At 43.3% G+C, this 23,974-nt stretch overlaps 1 protein-coding gene across 1 annotated transcript in view; it reads left to right on the top strand.

The window, feature by feature from the left end:
• The window catches only part of CUX2 (cut like homeobox 2), a 739,268-nt gene that overhangs the window by 555,806 nt on the left and 159,488 nt on the right, over positions 1-23,974 (top strand). Inside the window, exon 5 of the mRNA XM_069754866.1 lies at positions 19,906-20,046. Coding sequence (XP_069610967.1) covers positions 19,906-20,046 — 141 coding nt within the window. The remainder of the gene's footprint in view (positions 1-19,905; positions 20,047-23,974) is intronic.

Raw genomic sequence — 23,974 nt, forward strand, 5'->3', positions numbered from 1 at the left:
GCCCACGTAGTATATAGCAGCCATGTTGTATATAACGTAACCCACACAGTATATAACACTGCCCACATAGTATATAACACGGCCCATGTAGTACATAGCAGCAATATAGTATATAATGCAGCCCATGCAGTATTTAACAGAGTCCACTTAGTATATATCAATGTGGGCACTATATGCGTGGTTAAAAAAGACTTAAAATAAAAAATAAACATATACTCACCTTCCGAAGGCCAACTGAAGTCCTGGAGCCTGTGTGCGGTGCACGCGGCAGCTTCCGGTCCCAGGGTTGGTATGAGCGCAGGACCTGTGATGATGTCGCGGTCACATGATCATGATGTCATGGAAGGTCCTTCTCGCATAGCATCTTTGGAACCGGAACCTGCCGCTTGCACTGCCGAGGACAGCGCGCATGTCGGAGGGTGAGAATAATTTTTTCTTTTTTATTATTACTTTTAACATTAGATCATTTTACTATTAATGCTGCATACGCAGCATCAATAGTAAAAAAGTTGGTCACACAGGGTTAATAGCTGCGTTAATGGAGTGCGTTACACCGCGGCATAACGCGGTCCATTAACGCTGCCATTAACCCTGTGTGAGGGCTGACTGGAGGGGAGTATGGGGCGGGCACTGACTGCGGGGAGGAAGGAGCGGCCATTTTGCCGGCGGACTGTGCCCGTCGCTGATTGGTCGTGGCAATGGTCGTGGGCGTTTTGCCACGACCAATCAGCGACTTGGATTTCCATGACAGACAGAGGCCGTGACCAATAAATATCCATGACAGAGAGAAGGACAGACAGAAATATGGAAGTGACCCTTAGACAATTATATAGTAGATTATATAAAGGTCTTTTGCCCAATATTAAAGGGAACCTGTCAACTGATACATGCTGCTCAAACCGTTGCAGCAGGCCTGGACTGGCAATCAGCCAAGGCATGAAAATGCCCTGTGGACCAGCGGCTCTGAACTGCAAAAGTGGGCTGCTGGCCCTATAAAACTTCTGAATAAAGGGCCGGTGTGTGATTACACACACTGACAAGGGCCACCGCGCACACATAGGGCTTTTTCTGTCTGACACTGGTCAGTACCAGCCTCAGAACATCTTTTCTTGGGCGGAGTTGGGGCTCTGCTCACCAGTCCCAGAGATCTGACCCTCTGCCACCCGCTTCAACTCTTCATCATCTCCCATCTCAGGGATTTGGGTGAGTCCCAAAAGAAACTTTTCTTTCTGTCCAGTTGTGCTCAAAAATTTACATACCCCGACAGAATTTTTGCTTTCTTGGCCTTTTTTTCAGAGAATATGAATGATAACGCCAACATTTTTCTACACTCATGGTTAGTGGTAGGGTGAAGCCAATTATTGTCAAACTACTGCATTTTCTCTTTAAGCAAAAATTCTGCTTGGGTATGTAAACTTTTGAGCACAACCGTATATACAGCAGTCACAGTATCACCTCTACAATGTATATAGACTGCTATATTTGTATTTTTATGCCCTTAAATCAGAGAGATATGTCATGAAAAATAGTTAATAAATAACATTTTCCACATGTCTACTTTACATCAGCACAATTTTGGAAACAAAATTTTTTTTCGTTAGGGAGTTATAAGGGTTAAAAGTTGACCAGCAATTTATCATTTTTACACCATTTTTTTTTAGGGACCACATCACATTTGAAGTCATTTTGAGGGGTCTATATGATAGAAAATAGCGAAGTGTGACACCATTCTAAAAACTACACCCCTCAAGGTTCTCAAAACCACATTCAAGAAGTTTATTAACCCTTTACGTGCTTCACAGGAACTGAAACAATGTGGAAGGAAAAAATGAACATTTAACTTTTTTTTGCAATCATCTTAATTCAGAACCATTTTTTTATTTTCACATGTGTAAAAACAGAAATGTAACCATAAATTTTGTTATGCAATTTCTCCTGAATACGCCAATACCTCATATGTGGGGGTAAACCACTTTTTGGGCGCACCGCAGAACTTGGAAATGAAGGAGCGCCGTTTTACTTTTTCAATGTAGAATTGGCTGGAATTGAGATCGGACGCCATGTCGCGTTTGCAGAGCCCCTGGTGTGCCTAAACAGTGGAAACACCCCACAAGTGACACCATTTTGGAAACTAGACCCCCTAAAGGAACTTATCTAGATGTGTGGTGAGCATTTTGAACCCCCATGTGCTTCACAGAAGTTTATAACGTAGAGCCGTGAAAATAAAAAATCACATTATTTCTACAAAAATGATTTTTTTGCCCCCAAATTTTTATTTTCACAAGGGTAACAGGAGAAATTAGACCACAAAAGTTGTTGTGCGATTTCTCCTGAGTACGTCGATACCCAATATGTGGAGGTAAACCACTGTTTGTGCGCACCGCAGAGCTTGGAAGAGAAGGAGCGCCGTTTTACTTTTTCAATGTAGAATTGTCTGGAATTGAGATCGGACGCCATGTCGCGTTTGCAGAGCCCCTGGTGTGCCTAAACAGTGGAAACACCCCACAAGTGACACCATTTTGGAAACTAGACCCCCTAAAGGAACTTATCTAGATGTGTGGTGAGCATTTTGAACCCCCATGTGCTTCACAGAAGTTTATAACGTAGAGCCGTGAAAATAAAAAATCACATTATTTCTACAAAAATGATCTTTTTGCCCCAAAATTTTTATTTTCACAAGGGTAACAGGAGAAATTAGACCACAAAAGTTGTTGTGCAATTTCTCCTGAGTACGTTGATACCCAATATGTGGGGGTAAACCACTGTTTGGGCGCATCGTAGAGCTTGGAAGAGGAGTGCCGTTTTACTTTTTCAATGTAAAATTGGCTGGAATTGAGATTGGACGCCATGTCGCGTTTGGAGAGCCCCTGATGTGCCTAAACAGTGGAAACCCCCCACAAGTGACACCATTTTGGAAACTAGACCCCTTAAGGAACTTATCTAGATGTGTGGTGAGCACTTTGAACCCCCATGTGCTTCACAGAAGTTTATAACGTAGAGCCGTGAAAATAAAAAATCACATTATTTCTACAAAAATGATCTTTTTGCCCCCAAATTTTTATTTTCACAAGGGTAACAGGAGAAATTAGACCACAAAAGTTGTTGTGCGATTTCTCCTGAGTACGTCGATACCCAATATGTGGAGGTAAACCACTGTTTGTGCGCACCGCAGAGCTTGGAAGAGAAGGAGTGCCGTTTTACTTTTTCAATGTAGAATTGTCTGGAATTGAGATCGGACGCCATGTCGCGTTTGGAGAGCCCCTGATGTGCCTAAACAGTAGAAATCCCCCACAAGTGACCCTATTTTGGAAACTAGACCCCCCATGAAACTTATCTAGATGTGTGGTGAGAACTTTGAATGCCCAAGTGCTTCACAGAAGTTTAGAATGCAGAGTCGTGAAAATAAAAAATATTTTTTTTTCCACAAAAAATATATTGTAGCCCCCAAGTTTTTATTTTCACAAGGGTAACAGGAGAAATTGGACTTCAATAGTTGTTGTCCAATTTATCCCGAGTACGCTGATGTGCCATATGTGGGGGTAAACCACTGTTTGGGCGCACGGAAGAGCTCGGAAGGGAAGGAGCGCCGTTTTGGAATGCAGACTTTGATAGAATGGTCTGTGGGCGTTATGTTGCGATTGCAGAGCCCCTGATGTACTTAAACAGTAGTAACCCCCCACAAGTGACCCCATTTTGGAAACTAGACCCCCCAAGGAACTTATCTAGATGTGTGGTGAGAACTTTGAATGCCCAAGTGCTTCACAGAAGTTTATAATGCAGAGTCATAAAAATAAAAAAAAACTTTTTTTCCACAAAAAAGATTTTGCAGCCCCCAAGTTTTTATTTTCACAAGGGTAACAGGAGAAATTGGACCCCAGAAGTTGTTGTCCAATTTATCCCGAGTACGCTGATGCCCCATATGTGGGGGTAACCCACTGTTTGGGCGCACGGCAGAGCTCAGAAGGGAGGGAGCACCATTTGACTTTTTGAGCGCAAAATTGGCTGTCGTGTTTGGAGACCCCCTGATGTACCTAAACAGTGGAAACCCCCCAATTCTAGCTCCAACCCTAACCCCAACACACCCCTAACCCTAATCCCAACTTGATCCATAATCCTAATCACTAAACCTAACGATAATCACAACCCTTACCCCAAAACAACCCTAATGTCAACCCTAACCATAACCCTAATCAAAACCCTAAATCCAACACACCCCTAATCCTAATCTCAACCCTAACATCAAACCTAACCCTAATCCCAATACACCCCTAATCACAACCCTAACCTTAACCCTAATCCCAAACCTAACCCTAATCCCAAGCGTAACCCTAATGCCAACCCTAACCCTAATACCAACCCTAATCCAAACCCTAACCTCAATCCCAACTCTAACCCTAACTTTAGCCCTAATCCTAGCCCTAACTTTAGCCCCAACCCTAATCCTAGCCCTAAGGCTACTTTCACACTTGCGTCGTTTGGCATCCGTCGCAATCCGTCGTTTTGGACAAGAAACGGATCCTGCAAATGTGCCCGCAGGATGCGTTTTTTGCCCATAGACTTGTATTGCCAACGGATCGTGACGGATGGCCACACGTCGTGTCCGTCGTGCACTGGATCAGTGTTTTGGCGGACCGTCAGCACAAAAAAACGTTCAATGTAACGTTTTTTTTGTACGTCGCATCCGCCATTTCTGACCGCGCATGCGTGGCCGTAACTCCGCCCCCTCCTCCCCAGGACATAGATTGGGCAGCGGATGCGTTGAAAAACTACATCCGCTGTGTTGTGAATTCTGTGGCTGAGTTCACTTCTGTGGTCACAAGTGGTATTGCAGTCTCTGGGCTTCCTCCCTCAGGTGTTTTGGTGAGCTCGTTGGCTGCCTTGCTATTTAGCTCCACCTGAGTCTGTCTTCCTTGCTCCTTGTCAATGTTCCAGTGTTGGATCTGAGCTACTGCATCTTTCCTTGGGCCTGCTGCTCTGCTAGATAAGTGCTTCTAGTTTGTTTTCTGTTTTTTCTGTCCAGCTTGCTATTAACTTTTGCTGGAAGCTCTGAGAAGCAAAGGGGTGCACCGCCGTGCTGTTAGTTCGGCACGGTGGGTCTTTTTGCCCCTTTGCGTGGTTTTCGTTTAGGGTTTTTTGTAGACTGCATAGTTCTCTTTGCTATCCTCGCTCTGTCTAGAATATCGGGCCTCACTTTGCTGAATCCATTTCATTCCTACGTTTGTCTTTTCATCTTGCTAACAGTCATTATATGTGGGGGGCTGCCTATTCCTTTGGGGTATTTCTCTGAGGTAAGTCAGGCTTGTATTTCTATCTTCAGGCTAGTCAGCTCCTCAGGCAGTGCCGAGTTGCATAGGTAGTGATAGGCGCAATCCACTGCTGCTTATAGTTGTGTGAGGATAGATCAGGTACTGCAGTCTACAGAGATTCCACGTCTCAGAGCTCGTCCTATTGTTTTTGGTTATTGCCAGATCTCTGTATGTGCGCTGATTACTGCACGCTGTGTTGCCTGATTGCCAGCCATAACAGTACAAGGAGCCACACCAATGATTCCCAATAGAGGGAAAAAAGAAATCCTGACATCATTTTTTTTTCTTAGCTCTGTCTTCAGTCTTTTTTTTCCCCTAGACATTAGAGTGCTTCAGGACACAGCTGTGGACATGGATATTCAGGCTCTGTGCTCCTCAATGGATAATCTCGTTGTAAATGTACAAAAGATTCAAGATACTATTGATCAGAAATCGATGCTAGAACCAAGAATTCCGATTCCTGATTTGTTTTTTGGTGACAGAACTAAGTTCCTGAGCTTCAGAAATAATTGTAAGCTATTTTTGGCCTTGAAACCTCATTCTTCTGGTAATCCTATTCAACAGGTTTTGATTATTATTTCTTTTTTGCGCGGCGACCCACAGGACTGGGCGTTTTCTCTTGCACCAGGAGATTCTGCATTGAGTAATGTTGATGCATTTTTCCAGGCGCTGGGATTGCTTTACGATGAGCCTAATTCAGTGGATCAGGCTGAGAAAAATCTGCTGGCTTTATGCCAGGGTCAGGATGATGTAGAAGTATATTGTCAGAAATTTAGGAAGTGGTCAGTACTCACTCTGTGGAATGAATCTGCACTGGCGGCTTGGTTCAGAAAGGGTCTCTCTGAAGCTCTTAAGGATGTCATGGTGGGATTTCCTATGCCTGCTGGTTTGAATGAGTCTATGTCCTTGGCCATTCAGATCGGTCGTCGCTTGCGCGAGCGTAAATCTGTGCACCATCTGGCGGTATTGTCTGAGAGTAAACCTGAGCCTATGCAGTGCGACAGGACTATGACTAAAGTAGAACGGCAAGAACACAGACGTCTGAACAGACTGTGTTTCTATTGTGGTGATTCTACTCATGCTATTTCTAATTGTCCTAAACGCACTAGGCGGTTCGATAGCTCTGCTGTTATTGGTACTGTACAGTCCAAATTCCTTTTGTCCATTACCTTGATATGCTCTTTGTCATCGTATTCTGTCATGGCGTTTGTGGATTCAGGCGCTGCCCTGAATCTGATGGATTTGGATTATGCTAAACGTTGTGGATTTTTCTTGGAGCCTTTGCGGTGTCCTATTCCGTTGAGAGGAATTGATGCTACACCTTTGGCCAAGAATAAGCCTCAGTACTGGGCCCAGCTGACCATGTGCATGGCTCCTGCACATCAGGAAGTTATTCGCTTTCTGGTACTGCATAATTTGCATGATGTGGTCGTGTTGGGGTTGCCATGGCTACAAACCCATAATCCAGTATTAGATTGGAACTCTATGTCGGTAACCAGCTGGGGTTGTCAGGGAGTACATGGTGATGTTCCATTTTTGTCTATTTCGTCATCCATTCCTTCTGACATCCCAGAGTTCTTGTCGGACTTTCAGGATGTATTTGAAGAGTCCAAGTCTGATGCCCTACCTCCGCATAGGAATTGTGATTGTGCTATCGATTTGATTCCTGGTAGTAAATTCCCTAAGGGTCGTTTATTTAATTTGTCCGTACCTGAACACACCGCTATGCGCAGTTATGTGAAGGAGTCCCTGGAGAAGGGACATATTCGCCCATCGTCGTCACCATTGGGAGCAGGGTTCTTTTTTGTAGCCAAGAAGGATGGTTCGCTAAGACCGTGTATTGATTACCGCCTTCTTAATAAGATCACTGTTAAGTTTCAGTATCCCTTGCCATTGATTTCTGACTTGTTTGCTCGGATTAAGGGGGCTAGTTGGTTTACTAAGATTGATCTTCGTGGTGCGTATAATCTGGTGAGAATCAGGCAAGGAGATGAATGGAAAACGGCATTTAATACGCCCGAGGGTCATTTTGAGTATCTGGTGATGCCGTTCGGACTTGCCAATGCTCCATCTGTTTTTCAGTCTTTTATGCATGACATTTTCCGTGAGTATCTGGATAAATTCTTGATTGTTTACTTGGATGACATTTTGATCTTCTCAGATGATTGGGAGTCTCATGTGAAGCAGGTCAGAATGGTTTTCCAGGTACTGCGTGCTAATTCCTTGTTCGTGAAGGGATCAAAGTGTCTCTTCGGTGTGCAGAAAGTTTCATTTTTGGGGTTCATCTTTTCCCCTTCTACTATCGAGATGGATCCGGTTAAGGTTCAGGCCATCCAGGATTGGACTCAGCCGACATCTCTAAAAAGTCTGCAGAAATTCCTGGGCTTTGCTAATTTTTATCGTCGCTTCATCTGTAATTTTTCTAGCATTGCCAGACCATTGACCGATTTGACCAAGAAGGGTGCTGATTTGGTTAATTGGTCTTCTGCTGCCGTGGAAGCTTTTCAGGAGTTGAAGCGTCGTTTTTGCTGTGCCCCTGTGTTGTGTCAACCTGATGTTTCTCTTCTGTTCCAGGTCGAGGTTGATGCTTCTGAGATTGGTGCAGGGGCGGTTTTGTCACAGAGAGGTTCTGGTTGCTCAGTGTTCAAACCATGTGCTTTCTTTTCCAGGAAATTTTCTGCTACTGAGCGTAATTATGATGTGGGCAACCGAGAGTTGCTGGCCATGAAGTGGGCATTCGAGGAGTGGCGTCATTGGCTTGAGGGTGCTAAGCATCGCGTGGTGGTTTTGACTGATCATAAGAACCTTACTTATCTTGAGTCTGCCAAGCGCTTGAATCCTAGACAGGCCCGTTGGTCGTTATTTTTTGCTCGTTTTGATTTTGTGATTTCATACCTTCCGGGCTCTAAAAATGTGAAGGCGGATGCTCTGTCTAGGAGTTTTGTGCCCGACTCTCCGGGGTTATCTGAGCCGGCGAGTATCCTCAAGGAAGGAGTCATTGTGTCTGCCATCTCCCCTGATTTGCGGAGAGTGTTGCAGAAATTTCAGGCTAATAAACCTGATCGTTGTCCGGCCGAGAAACTGTTCGTCCCTGATAGGTGGACTAGTAAAGTTATCTCTGAACTTCATTGTTCGGTGCTGGCCGGTCATCCAGGAATCTTTGGTACCAGGGAGTTGGTTGCTAGATCCTTCTGGTGGCCATCTCTGTCACGGGATGTGCGTGCTTTTGTGCAGTCCTGTGGAATTTGTGCTAGGGCTAAGCCCTGCTGTTCACGTGCCAGTGGGTTGCTTTTGCCCTTGCCGGTCCCGAAGAGGCCTTGGACACATATTTCGATGGATTTCATTTCTGACCTTCCCGTTTCTCAAAAAATGTCGGTCATTTGGGTGGTCTGTGATCGCTTTTCTAAAATGGTCCATCTGGTGCCCTTGGTTAAATTGCCTTCCTCCTCTGATTTGGTGCCTTTGTTCTTCCAGCATGTGGTTCGTTTACATGGCATTCCTGAGAATATTGTTTCTGACAGAGGTTCCCAGTTTGTCTCGAGGTTCTGGCGAGCTTTTTGTGGTAGGATGGGCATTGACCTATCTTTCTCCTCGGCCTTCCATCCTCAGACTAATGGCCAGACCGAACGAACCAATCAGACCTTGGAAACATATCTGAGATGTTTTGTTTCCGCTGACCAGGATGATTGGGTGTCATTTTTGCCGTTGGCTGAGTTCGCCCTTAATAATCGGGCCAGCTCGGCTACCTTGGTCTCTCCATTTTTCTGCAATTCTGGGTTCCATCCTCGTTTCTCTTCAGGACAGGTTGAGTCTTCGGACTGTCCTGGTGTGGATTCTGTGGTGGACAGGTTGCAGCAGATCTGGACTCAGGTAGTGGACAATTTGACCTTGTCCCAGGAGAAGGCTCAGCTTTTCGCTAATCGCAGACGCCGTGTGGGACCCCGACTTCGTGTTGGGGATCTGGTTTGGTTATCTTCTCGTCATATTCCTATGAAGGTTTCCTCTCCTAAATTTAAACCTCGTTTTATTGGTCCGTATAGGATTTCTGAGATTCTCAATCCGGTGTCTTTTCGTCTGATCCTCCCAGACTCCTTTTCCATACATAATGTATTCCATAGGTCGTTGTTGAGGAGATACGTGGCACCTATGGTTCCATCTGTGGAGCCTCCTGCCCCTGTTTTGGTGGAGGGGGAATTGGAGTATATTGTGGAGAAGATTTTGGATTCTCGTGTCTCTAGACGGAAACTCCAGTATCTGGTCAAATGGAAGGGTTATGCTCAGGAAGATAATTCCTGGGTTTTTGCCTCTGATGTCCATGCCCCAGATCTTGTTCGTGCCTTTCATGTGGCTCATCCTGGTCGGCCTGGGGGTTCTGGTGAGGGTTCGGTGACCCCTCCTCAAGGGGGGGGTACTGTTGTGAATTCTGTGGCTGAGTTCACTTCTGTGGTCACAAGTGGTATTGCAGTCTCTGGGCTTCCTCCCTCAGGTGTTTTGGTGAGCTCGTTGGCTGCCTTGCTATTTAGCTCCACCCGAGTCTGTCTTCCTTGCTCCTTGTCAATGTTCCAGTGTTGGATCTGAGCTACTGCATCTTTCCTTGGGCCTGCTGCTCTGCTAGATAAGTGCTTCTAGTTTGTTTTCTGTTTTTTCTGTCCAGCTTGCTATTAACTTTTGCTGGAAGCTCTGAGAAGCAAAGGGGTGCACCGCCGTGCTGTTAGTTCGGCACGGTGGGTCTTTTTGCCCCTTTGCGTGGTTTTCGTTTAGGGTTTTTTGTAGACTGCATAGTTCTCTTTGCTATCCTCGCTCTGTCTAGAATATCGGGCCTCACTTTGCTGAATCCATTTCATTCCTATGTTTGTCTTTTCATCTTGCTAACAGTCATTATATGTGGGGGGCTGCCTATTCCTTTGGGGTATTTCTCTGAGGTAAGTCAGGCTTGTATTTCTATCTTCAGGCTAGTCAGCTCCTCAGGCAGTGCCGAGTTGCATAGGTAGTGATAGGCGCAATCCACTGCTGCTTATAGTTGTGTGAGGATAGATCAGGTACTGCAGTCTACAGAGATTCCACGTCTCAGAGCTCGTCCTATTGTTTTTGGTTATTGCCAGATCTCTGTATGTGCGCTGATTACTGCACGCTGTGTTGCCTGATTGCCAGCCATAACACCGCTGCCCACGTTGTGCACAATTTTCACAACGTGCGTCGGTATGTCAGGCCAATGCATTGCGACGGCCCCGTACCGATGTAAGTGTGAAAGAATCCTAACCCTAAATTTAGCGCCAACCCTAACCCTAAATTTAGCCCCAACCCTAACCCTAAATTTAGCCCTAACCCTAGCCCTAACCCTAATCCTAGCCCTAACCCTAACCCTAGCCCTAACCCTAGCCCTAACCCTAGCCCTAACCCTAGCCCTAACCCTAACCCTAGCCCTAGCCCTAACCCTAGCCCTAACCCTAGCCCTAACCCTAGCCCTAACCCTAACCCTAGCCCTAACCCTAACCCTAGCCCTAACCCTAACCCTAGCCCTAACCCTAACCCTAATTTTAGCCCCAATTGCTCTTCTCCTGCCGGCCGGCAGATGGAGACAGATGGCGGGCGCACTGCGCATGCGCCCGCCATTTTCTTTTCCCCAGAAGACGCCGGCAGCCAGGAGGAGCAGCAGGAAGACCCAGGGACACCGGTAAGTATAATAGGGTCCCCGAATCCCCCTATTTCTCTGTCCTCTGATGAGCGATCACATCAGAGGACAGAGAATTACACTTTGATTTTGATTTTTTTTGCGGTCGCCAGTAAACAGTTAATTACCGGCGATCGCAAAACAGGGGTCGGTAAAACCGACCCCGATCATGCTTTTTGGGGTCTCGGCTACCCCCAGTAGCCGAGACCCCAAAGATTCTCCCGGGACCGGCCGGCGGGCGCACTGCGCATGCGCCCGCCATTTTGAAGATAGCGGCGCCCACCAGGAGCCACGAGGAGCACCGCGGGAGATAGGTGAGTATCGGGGGGTGATCGGGGACCCCTTTTATCTGTCCTGTGATGTGCGATCACATCGGAGGACAGAGAAATTAAAAAGAAATCGCGTTTTTTTTTTGCGATCGGCGGTAAACGGTTAATTACCGGCGATCGCAAAAGCGGGGTCAGTAAAACCCCCCCCCGAATCATGTTCTCTGGGGTCTCGGCTACCCCCGTCAGCTGAGAACCCGGAGAAAATCCAACTCTGGGGGGAGCTATTTACTTTTTCCACAGCGCCGTTAATTAACGTCGCTGTGGTTTAAGTACCCTTAGCGGCTAAGGGGTTAAACAAAGACACCAGATTATGAGTGGCCCTCAAAATACATAGGTAATTGCCTCAGTGCATTGATATTAATACAACTGGTGAAAAGAACACAAATGCTCCCAGAAATATCACAGGTAGCCGCAACCCCCAATCATGACCGGTAAAAATCATTAGTACACAGACCATTTCTTGTAATAACCTATGGGAGTGTGGATACCGCGCACCACCAGCTATTGTAAAACCTCTAGCCGTAAAAGTACCCGGCCTGGTGGGTCAGCATATGGATGCTAGGGAAGCATGTCTCACCTATGAATGTGGGTCCCACTGCACGTACCCCGACGCGCGTTTCACCGCTGTCAGCACTCGCTTTCTCAAGGGGAGTGTGGTTTGAGCTGTCTACAGGACCTTAAGTATCCATGGAAACTCATCATGTGACCGTCACCTGACTTCTTGCAATCACTGCTGTGTTTGTATGGCGCATGCCCCGGCCGCCGTCCGGGTTAACCCACCCCTGCCTGGACCTTCCCCACCGCACGCACAAGTGGGCACCAGTGAGTCCCAGTCACGCCTGCAGCAGAACATCGCCGGTCAGAGGGGGGGCAAGCACAGACCGCCAGCCAGCACACGCGCACCATAGCAGAAGCCATTAGAAATGTAAACAACAGTGTGTCTATATTATTTAGACATGGACATGGAATATATACATTAACAATAAAGCGACAATGTCCAATATTACAACAACTGAAGGGTTTCGATGGTACAATGTTATATTCCATTCAATCTGAAACAAACAGCGTTGAATAGTTAGTCCATATGATTTTTTTTCTCTCCATATTCTCAGAAGTGGTGAGATCCAAAAAGAACAAATAAGGTGCCATTCATCCAGAAGGAGCCTGTATATATAACATAACAAAACAACTGTTAAAACCAAAAAAACACACACATGTACAAATTAAAAACAAATGCATGGGATTTTAAAGGATGAAGGAAACTACAAAAAGGAGCCAAAATTCAAGGAGTCATTAAAACCTGCCGACTTCATGGTTCCCAAGGTAACAATCCATTTTAATTCTCGTTGTGCTAGGAGTTTTTTTTACATTTCCCAAATTCCCCCCCTAATGCCAACATGTACCACATCTATACCCCTAACCATAAAATCTTTAGGGTTACAATTGTAGACCATCCTGAAATGTTTTGGGATGGTCTTGAGGGTAGATATATCCTCCACTCCCCTTGCTGCGCCAATGTCCCGTACATGTTCTCTCACACGTATCTTCAGTTCCCATGATATTAACCCTATGTAGATGAGAGGACAACTACATGTAGCATAATAGATCACGTTGCTGGTATTACAGGAGATATATTCATTGATCAAAAACTCTTTGTGATCCACCGAACTGAATTTAGTTGTTTGAAGGACATTGGCGCAAGCAATGCAGTGGCCACATTTAAAGGAGCCTAGCCTCGATTTAGAGCTGCCAAAATAATTTACTTTTGGTGCCACATAATGACTTGTTATCAAGAAACGCCCCAGGGAAGGCTCAGCTCCAAGCACCAACCAGTGCTTAGTTAGGATGGCGTGCATGTTGTCCCACTCGTGATTAAATACCGAGATGAAGCGTATCCTATCTTCCTGCTTATCTTTCTTGTTTTTACGATACAACAGCAAGTCCCGAGACACCGACCTAGCCCTATTGTACCCATTCTTAATGCATCTCTGACTGTACCCCCGTTGTCTAAACCTATCCTTAAGGTCTAAGGCCTGACTTTCAAATTTTGTGTCTGTCGAGCAGATCCGCCTCACCCTCAAGAACTGTCCAACCGGGATGGCCCTCACGGTGGATTGACTATGTGCTGACTTGGCATGCATTAAAGCATTGACAGATGTTTTTTTTACAAAATACATCAGTCTGGATTGTGGAGGAAGAGTCCACTTCCAAACTGATGTCTAAGAAATCAATTTTAAATTCATCATATCTATATGTTAATTTGATGTTAAACATATTTGTATTAAGTGAATACAACAAAGAAAAAAATGCGGCAGCACTCACCAGATGGCGTGGTTCAATCCTTTATTGGAGATAAAAAATCCATAGTAGCGTGTTCACGGCTCGGGGGAGTAGACCTAGACCTGTAGAAGCGCTGGTAGAGAGCGAAACAGCTGTTGTCTTTCCCTGCTCACTTCCACTATGTCCGTACTCCCCCGAGCCGTGAACACGCTACTATGGATTTTTTATCTCCAATAAAGGATTGAACCACGCCATCTGGTGAGTGCTGCCGCATTTTTTTCTTTGTTGTATTCATATTGGAATGCCTGTTTTTCCTCATGCGAGCACCTCCAGCTACTGAAGTCTAAACACCCACAAGTGACTGCGTTTTACCAGTATCTTATTCACAGGCTGTGCAACGCCACAATTTTTTCTTCATTGCCTGGATATTTGTATTAAGTACTGCCATGAAGTCATCTAACTGCTGAACCGTCCCTCACCAAAACAATAAAACATCATCGATATAACGCAACCAGCACAGCACATGGTCGGCGGCCCCCGCCCCTGCATCCCCAAAAACCAACCTCTCCCAGTAACCCAGAAAGAGGTTGGCGTACGCAGAGGCACAGGCCGCACCCATGGCCGCGCCGCATTTTTGTTGGTAAAACTGATCTTTAAAGGTGAAAAAATTATGGATTAAGACAAAGTGCAGCAGTTCCAAAATAAGCTCACAGAGAGGGCCGCCCAGGTTGGAGGTCTCAAGGTAAAAACGGACCGCCCGCAGACCATCATCATGGTTGATGCAGGTGTAAAGCGTCTCCACGTCTGCAGTGACCAGTAGTGTCCCCCTTTCCACAGAGACGCCGTCAACCCTAGCCAGGACATCAGTAGTGTCCTTTACAAATGAGGGTAAGGTTTCTACTAGGGATTTCAAATAAAAATCAATGAACTTGCAAATAGGGTCACATAAACCATCTATCCCTGACACAATCGGCCGTCCTGGTGGGTTGACGGCGTCTTTGTGTACTTTGGGAAGTAGGTAAAAGGTCGGTGTCTTGGGAAACATAACAGTGAGACCATCTAAAATTTTCTTATTAATAATCCCCAAATCAAATGCTCTGATCAAGATTTTCTGGAGTCGAGTCGAGAAAGACACCACTGGATTGTGACTCAATTTGGTGTACACATTCGTGTCACGTAACTGGCGGAACGCCTCCCGCTCGTATTTCACAATGGGCCAGACCACAATGTTCCCCCCTTGTCAGCTGCTTTAAACACCACATTGTCAAGTGTTTCTAATTGCCGAATAGCCTCCCTCTGTTTATGGGTCAGGTTATCATATCGGTGGCGAGTAGATAATTTTTTAAGATCTTCTGAGACCAACTTCGTAAATACTTCCACCGCTGGACATAGTGACAAGGGGGAGAACTTTGTTGATCTGGGGAGGATGCTTTTTGGAAACCCACCTGCATCATTGGGGATTTGCTCCTCCAGTAGTTCCTCCAAAATCCGAATGGTATCTCTCTCAGCCGGACTCCAACCTTCCAAATCATTGCCTCCATTGCAGTGTAACTTTTTCAAAATCAATTTGCGTGAAAAAAGATGGAGGTCTTTCAACGCTGTCATTTTCCCCAACTAATAGCTTTAATTATTTCATAGCGTTGAAAGACCTCCATCTTTTTTCACGCAAATTGATATAGAAAAAGTTACACTTTTTATCAAAAATAAAATCCAGAAAATCACATTGCATAAATTATTTAAATTTATTTGCATTTTTCAGTGAGAAATAAGTATTTGATCCCTCTGGCAAACAAGACTTAATACTTGGTGGCAAAACCCTTGTTGGCAAGCACAGCAGTCAGACGTTTTTTGTGGTTGATTATGAGGTTTGCGCACATCAGGAGGAATTTTGGTCCACTTCTCTTTGCAGATCATCTCTAAATCATTAAGATTTTGAGGCTGTCACTTGGCAACTCAGAGCTTCAACTCCCTCCATAAGTTTTCTATGGGATTAAGCTCTGAAGACTGGCTAGGCCACTCCATGACATTAATGTGCTTCTTTTTGAGCCACTTCTTTGTTGCCTTGGCTGCATGTTTTGTGTCATTGTCTTGCTGAAAGACCCAGCTATGACCCATTTTTAATGTCCTGGCGGAGGGAGGGAGATTGTCGCTCAGGATTTTACGGTACATGGCTACATCCATTCTCCCATTGAAGTAATCATGTGCCCTCAGTAGAGAGCACCCCCAAAACATAATGTTTCTACCTCCATACTTGACAGTGGGGATGGTGTTCTTTGGGTCATAGGCAGCATTTCTCTTCCGCCAAACATGGCAAGTTGAGTAAATGCCAAAGACCTCAATTTTTGTCTCATCTTACCACAGCACCTTCTCCCGATCACTCAAAGAATCATCCAGGTGCTCATTGGCAAACTTCAGATGGGCCTGCACATGTGCCTTCTTGAGCAGGGGGACCTTGCAGGCACCGGGCTTCTCTGACCTTTCCCGTCATCTGCGCACTGCAGTACTTTGCTCTGCCCTCAACAGGATAGACAAAGTACGCCGGATCCGGAGCCGCAGCGTGAATACAAGAAGAGGACGTCATCGTAAGAAGATGGGAGGCCCCGGACCGCGACGCCCATCAGACCAGAACCGGATGGGCGTACTTATACTTATGAAAATAAAAGCCAGAGGTGGTGCAACAAAATACTAGTGATGTGTTGGAGGGTTGTTTTTTTTTATGATTCCATAATTGTTTCCTCAGAATTGAGTGATTCCATAATTTTTCCCCTATGCTTGGCTAAAAAAAGCAACCATTACTGACTACCACATTTTTTGTTCTTGATTTCTTTTAGTGTTTCTTAAAGCCAGAAAGTTGCCATTTGAAATGACTTTAGTTTTGTGCCATGTCTGTGATCTGCATTTTTCTACAAAATTAAACAACTGAATGAACATCCTCCAAGGCCGGTGATTCCATAATTTTTGCCAGGGGTTGTATCTCTCAATGTTAAAATTAACCTACCCTTAAAATTATAGACTGTTCATGTCTTTGTCAGTGGGCAAACATGCAAAATCAGCAAGGGATCAAATACTTATTTCCCCCACTGTATACACTGCACAGTACCACTTCTCCTGTCCTGTATATATACACTGTACAGTACCACTTCGTCTGTACTGTATATATACAATGCACAGTATCACTTCTCCTGTCCTGTATATATACACTGCACAGTACCACTCCTCCTGTCCTGTATATATACACTGCACAGTACCACTCCTTCTCTAAATATATGTCCTGTATACTGGGTGTAATAATACTCAGTATTTGGGCTCATACTCACTTGCGAGAAACTCGGATGAGTCTCGCATGTTAATACCCGGCGCTGCTGCAGGCACTCAGATCGGAGCGTGTGGCTGCATAGGAATACATGCAGCCGCACGCTCTGCTCCTGAGTGCCGGGTGCAGTGCCGGGTATTAACATGCGAGACTCATCCGAGTTTCTCGCAAGTGAGTATGAGCCCTTCATATTATATTATTCTTTATATATACACTGCACAGCACCACTTCTCCTGTCCTGTACACTAGGTGTATCTGTATTATTCTGTATATACAGCTCTGGCAAAAATTAAGAGGCCAATGCAAAATGTTCAGTTTGTCTGATTTTTCTCTTTGTAGGTATATTTTTGAGTAAAATGTAAATTGTTCCTTTATTCTATAAACTACTGACAACATGTCTCTGAATTTCCAAGCAACAAATTTTGTATTTTTTTTCTGAAAAGGAGAAATAGTCAAAATTTAAAAAAAACAGTGCTTTCAGACCTCAAATAATGCAAAGTCATAAGGTCATAATCATTTAGAAACAACAATACTAATGTTTTAACTCTGGACGAGTTCAGAAAACAATATTTTGTGGAATAACCATGATTTTTAATCACAACTTTCATGCGTCTTGGCATGCTTTCCTCCAGTCTTTCACACTGCTTCTGGAGCAAAAATGTAAGAGGTTCTTTGTTTGATGGCTTGTGGCTGTCCATCATCCTCTTGATTACATTCCAGAGGTTTTGAATGGGGTTCAGGTCTGGAGATTGGGCTGCCCATGACAGGGTTTTGATGTGGTGGTCTCTTAATTTTTGCCAGAGCTGTATACGCTGCACAGTACCACATCTCCTGTCCTGCATACTGGGTTTACGGTGGTGATTAAAAGTATGTTTTTCGCTGAAACGCCACAGCATTTCAGAGTAAAACATACATTCCTCTGACCGCACAGCCATGAACTGATGCATGCTGCCCAGTGCCCACATTTCGGGCAGCATGTATCAGTTGAAAGATTCCCTTTAAAAAGTAACCATCATTTTACTTTTGATTTCATAAATCAATAATACACATGGAAATAGGAAACTCTGTAATATTTCTTATAGACAAACGTGCTTCTTTCTCCTGAATTAATCTTTCATTCTCAAAATTCTCAATTAAAGTATAAAATCTGTGTTCCGTCCCCTTCACACATCCATGTTTCCAGTATCTGTGGCAGCCGTTTTTTTTTTTTTTTCACGGATACCACACATACGTATTATAACCAATGCTACTATACACGTCCGTGTTTTCGCAAAGATCGTGTGTCCTTGCGAAGCACACAGACACACAGAGACATGTCCGTTTTCTTCTGACTGCATGGATCACAAGGGCCTATGCAAGTCTATGGGTCGGTGAAAATCATGTGGCATCCATGTGCCATCTGTATGCTGTACGTGTTTATCATTGCAAAGTATTGGAGAAGCTTTGTAATTTAATTCTTTCTTTATCCATACCTGAAATACACTGTACCGTTTTTTTCACATTCGTGTTTAAACATGGATGTGTGAAGCAGGTCTTCAGTGAATACAGATTTTCCATGACTGAGATAGATGACTGTTGGTGCTCATAAAGTTCTATGCAGAGTTGTAACTGTCAAACCATTTCCGCAGAATGCCTTTGTCTTCCTCTAACTCATCCCTCCCCCTTAACATTTTGAAAAAACATACAGTTTTTACTGTGAATTGAGAGTGAACAATCAGTCCAGGAGGGGAAAGAAGCAAATCTGTCTGGTATTGCAAAGTGACTTAACTCCATGTGTACTATGTGTGTGATAGTGTGTTGTATGCTCCATATAATAACTATCCTGGAACATGTTTTCCCAGAACTTTGTATTGTTCCGCTGCGCTTCCTCCTGACAATTTATGAATAGATTGATAATTTCCGCTGTCTCTTGTTCGGCCACATTCACACGTTCAGTATTTGGTCAGTATTTGGCCATTAAAAATAAAGAAATGAAAAAATAAAACAAACGTATTTGGTATTGTCCAGTTCATAAAAGTCCGATCTATCAAAATATAAACTCTACTAACCCATACAATAAAAGCTGTAACAAGGAAGAAAATCAAAACCGCAGAATTGCAGTTTTTAAATCACAACTCCTACTTCAAAAATGCAATATAAAGCGATCAAAATGTTGCAATATAACCATCAGCTTGGCATACAAAAAAAAAAACAAGCCCTCGCAGAGCTTAATTGGTGGAAAAATAAAAATTGTATGAATCTAGGACAATGGGGACACAAACTTCTACATTTTTTTTACAAACTTCTACATTTTTGTTCATCCTGTAAATAAAAAAAACGTTTGCAAGGTTGGTATCGTGACCTGAAAAATCATATTTCAGTGTAATTTTTACCTCTAAATACATGCCATAGAAACAAAACTAAAGCAGCCACAGCAGAAATAATTTTTTTTTCAACATTTCATCACACTTTAACTTTTTTTTCCTGTTTTCCAGTACAGTATATGGTAAAATGAATGTTGTCAGGAGGTCTAGAGTGCATGGGTTAACATATTCCAATTTCTATTTCTTCCCTATAATAGCTTTTTGTGTGTCCTCAGTAGACAGAAAACTGTTCTGTCCCCCATTTTTTCCCCACAGTAGTCACTTAACCCTTAGACCGCAGCTGACATTGTTCATTTGAAACAAGTACTGTGAATTTTTCTAATTGTTTATACGATATAATGATTCTAGAATCATTATAATTCTCATTATTACACAAGTTGTGTGTATGCGTCAAGGTCCAAAGGTATCAACTAAATACCCTGTTTTTTCCATCTTTTGACTAGCACTTGCTTATTACTGTGATTTTTTTATAACAGAGTATTTTTGACCTCACTGTGCTCTTTTGTGTCTTCAAGTTTCTTGGTGGTGTGTGAACAGGTTCCTACAGACTTGTTCATTGTGCAAGTAGCCCATGTGTTTCTGGTTCCCCAAGGTCTAAATTTGTAAAAAAAAACATTGACTATTACATCCTATATCCATACAGACCCAGCACCATTACTAGAAGCAGCACGTGGTTTAGAAGACCGGCTACAGCAACTTCAATGCATAGAGCCTGAGAATAAAGCTGTGAAGGAAATCTGCCGACATTGGAAGAAGTATTCTGACTTTTTCTCTACAACTAAAGGTAATTGCACAGGCACATGGTCACTTACATCTCCATTATCCCAATATTGTCCAAGTTTAAATGATTCTATGTAAAATGATCCTTTCTTTAAAGATGATCTATCACTTGCTCTAAAAAAAAAGAGTAAAAGTACTGCTTCACTCCATTGCAGAGATATTCATATTTATTGTGTTTGGAGCCCAGTATGTGAAATCTCTGTTTGCAGACCACCTGGGAGTTTCTTCAGAGTCTTCTCTGGAGATTGGCAGCATCTGGTGGGGAAAGGTGAAAGCACATGCCATCCAGAGAAGACTCTGAAGGAACATCAAGTTGACCTGCCAACAGAGATCTCACATTCTGCTCTCAACAAGCAACAAGTGTAAATATCTCTGCAATGGAATGACACAGCATAAAACAGAAAAGAGTGGCAGAGTTAGGGGAGTTCAGGGATTTTTACAAGATGTATAACTCCTAGGAAGTCCTGTGACATCTAGAACAGTTGGCAGCTATGATTTTTTTTAGACCAGTGATGTTCAACTCATCACATTATAGTAGCCTCAAATACATCCTTTAACTCCATGTGGAAATCTCAGTAGATTTACTAACCAAAAGATATCCGTAAGAAAAGGAATTTCTGCATTTGTATGTAATAATAAGATACTGTCCTTGGTAGTAATAGGATTTATGGCCCAAGGCCCATGGTAATTGCAGCTTTATGCTGTGTATTTCCTCTATTACTGGAGTTCCTGGGAGATTATGACCAGGTAAACATTTTTTTGTTCCTATTTACAGCCTGTTATATTTGTAGTTGCCATAAGATGGTAAAACTGCACTGATTTGTACTGCAGATGATAGATTTATTGTAGTGAGTGTTTCAATTGATGTTTTAAATATGTGTTGTCAGCGAAGGAAATTGATTATTCTGACAAAACATAGAAGTAAGCAAAGTTGATAAAGCACCTCTTCATAGAACTTATAATTGGCATAATTAACAAATGGGAACCTTAACGCATCGTGTGTCCATACAGAAGGTGGTTTAATGCAGGGCGAGAGGTCAGTGCAGGTTTCGGTATATTGACAGACATATGTTACACATTTAAAATGCACCAGATTTAGAGCAGAACAAGAGTAAAACTTAGGCTCCATTTATTCCTGAGGTTTTGGCTTCTGTTTATTACAATGCTGTGCCGAACGGACACTAGCAACACCTGATAGACCCCATTTACTTACAAAGGGGTCCATTAGGTTTTGCTACAATGCTCATCATTCACTGCTTTTCACTGTCCTATCCGTTGCTATTTTTCTGTAAAAAAACAACAGAATCTGTAGTGAATGCTCCACATACGGCAGATATTTTGCCAGACGTTTTTCAACAGAAAACCAGTGTTATTACGGTAATTTAAAGGGAGTCTGTCACCCCAAACATCGTATATGAGATAAGGCCACCAGCATTAGGGGCTTATCTACAGCATTCTGTAATGCTGTAGATAAGCCCCCGATGTACCCTGAAAGGTGAGAAAAACAGGTTATATTATACTCACCCAGGGGCGGTCCCACTGCGGTCCGGGTCCGATGGGCATCACGGTGCGGGTCCGATGGGCATCACGGTGCGGGTCCAATGCCTCCCATCTTCATGCGATCACGTCCTCTTCTTGTCTTCCTGCCGCGGATACGGTGCAGGCGTACTGATTTGCCCTGTTGAGGGCAGAGCAAAGTATCTGGGTGAGTATAATATAACCTGTTTTTTCTTACCTTTTAGGATACATCGGGGGCTTATCTACAGCATTACAGAATGCTGTAGATAAGCCCCTGATGCCAGTGGCCTTATCTCATACACGATTTTTGGGGTGACAGATTCCCTTTAAATAGTAATGGCAGAAATCCCTATGTTTGCTGCAGAAATCCCTATGTTTGCTGCAGAAACTGCTTGAATGTAACAATTTTTTCAGTTGCAGAAATTTCCTTAACAAACCTGCCAGGTGTGAGCATACAGTTGGTGAACCCTTAATATTCTATATTTATTAATAATTTGACCTAAATTTTAAAACACGTAGGTAAAAGTAGAAAAAGGGAACAAAATAAAAGAAAGAAGTCAAAAATATTTTTTCATTTTTTAAATTTTGAAAATGATCCAATATCACATCACTGTAAGTGACAAAAGTATGTGAACCTTTAGGATTAACAGATAATGTGAAGGTGAAATTAGAGTCTGGTGTTTCCAAACAATCGGATGACAGAAAAGTGTGAGTGGACGATCTGTTTTAGGGGGCTGTCCGGTCTAAATCAATAAGTTTGCAGTCACTCTGTATGACTGCAGACTTATGAATCTACCCAGCTCACGCCAGTTTCCGACTTGGGACCAGAGATGTTGTATGTGTTATACATACTCCCGTCAACTGGGCATGGCCTCACTCAATTCATTTGTATTGAACTGAGGCCGCGCCCCGAACAGTGACGTCAATGGTTGGGCATGGCCTAGGCTCATTAGAAGTGTATGGAGAGCGAGTATGTATAACTCATACATAACCTCCGGTCCCGGGTCGTAAACCAGTGAATCTCCGCAGTGCACAGTACGTGACTGCTGACTTATTAACTTGGATCAGACAACACATTTAAAGAACAGGGATTTATCAAAGTCTGAACATCATAACACATGTTCGTTGAAATGTATCATGGCAAAAACAAAATAGATTTCTGAGGACTTCAGATGAAAAATTGTTTATGATCAGGCTAGAAAAAATGTACAAAAACATTTATAAAAGTTTGGACTCCAACAATTCACAATCAGACAGATTGTGCACAGATGGAAGAAATTCAAGACCATTATTCTGCTCCCTAGGAGTGGTTGACCAACAAAACTCACTCCAAAAGTAAGTTATATAAAAATGTATCAGGTCTCAATGGAACCCAAGATATCTTCCATAAACGGGAGGACACTGAACAATAATGATGTGCATGGCACGATTGCAAGAAGGTCACTGCTCTCCAAAAATATAATTGCTGCCTGTCTGCCATTTGCGGTAAATCACCTGGACAAGCCAGATAGCTATTGGAACTATGTTTTGTGGATGGATGAGACCAAAATAGAGCTTTTCAGTTTAAATGAGTAGCGTTATGTTTAGAGAAAGAAAAATACTGCAGAAGGCCACGTGCAGTATTTCATGAGTTTGCTACTTCAGTATTTGTGAGCCAAAACCAGGTGAGGGTAAGACATGCAGAAGTGGTGCACGGGTTTCTATTATACTTTTTCTCTATCTGTTCCAATTATGATTTTGGCTTGCAAATGATGACCTGAAAATCTCACCAAAGACTCAACATGTGCACGTGGCCTTACAGTATAAAAAACTCATACCTTCTGTGAAACATGATGGTAGTCTTATAGTTTGGGTCTACTTTGCTGCATCGGGGCTCACGATGGGTTGACATGATTCATGGAACAATAAATTCTAAATTCTTTCAGCATATCTTAAAGGAAAATATAAGTACATCTGTATATAAGCTGAGTTTCAAGAGAACATGGGTCATACAGCATGATGACAACCCAAAGCAAACAAAGTGTTCTATAAAAGATTTGTAAAGAGGAATAAAGTTAAAGTTTTGGAATGGCCAAATCATAGTCCTGTCCCTAATCCTATAAAACTGCTGAGGAAGGACCTAAAGTGTGCAGGACATGTGAAAAAATCGACCAAAATAACAGTGTTGAAGATGTTTTGTAGCGAGGGGAGGGCTAAAATTCCTCCAAGCTGATGTTCAGGACTAATCAACAATTACCAGAAAAGTTTAGATTCTATTATTGTGACATAAGGGGGTCACACCAGATACTGAAAGCAAAGGTTCACATATTTTTACCACTCACAGACATGAAATTGGATAATTCTCATCAGTTAAAAAATTGCAAAGTCTAATATTTTTGACTATTTTATTTCTCTTTATCTACATTTATGACTTG

This window comes from Ranitomeya imitator, chromosome 1 (assembly GCF_032444005.1).
Source record: "Ranitomeya imitator isolate aRanImi1 chromosome 1, aRanImi1.pri, whole genome shotgun sequence".
Classification (NCBI taxonomy): domain Eukaryota; kingdom Metazoa; phylum Chordata; class Amphibia; order Anura; family Dendrobatidae; genus Ranitomeya; species Ranitomeya imitator.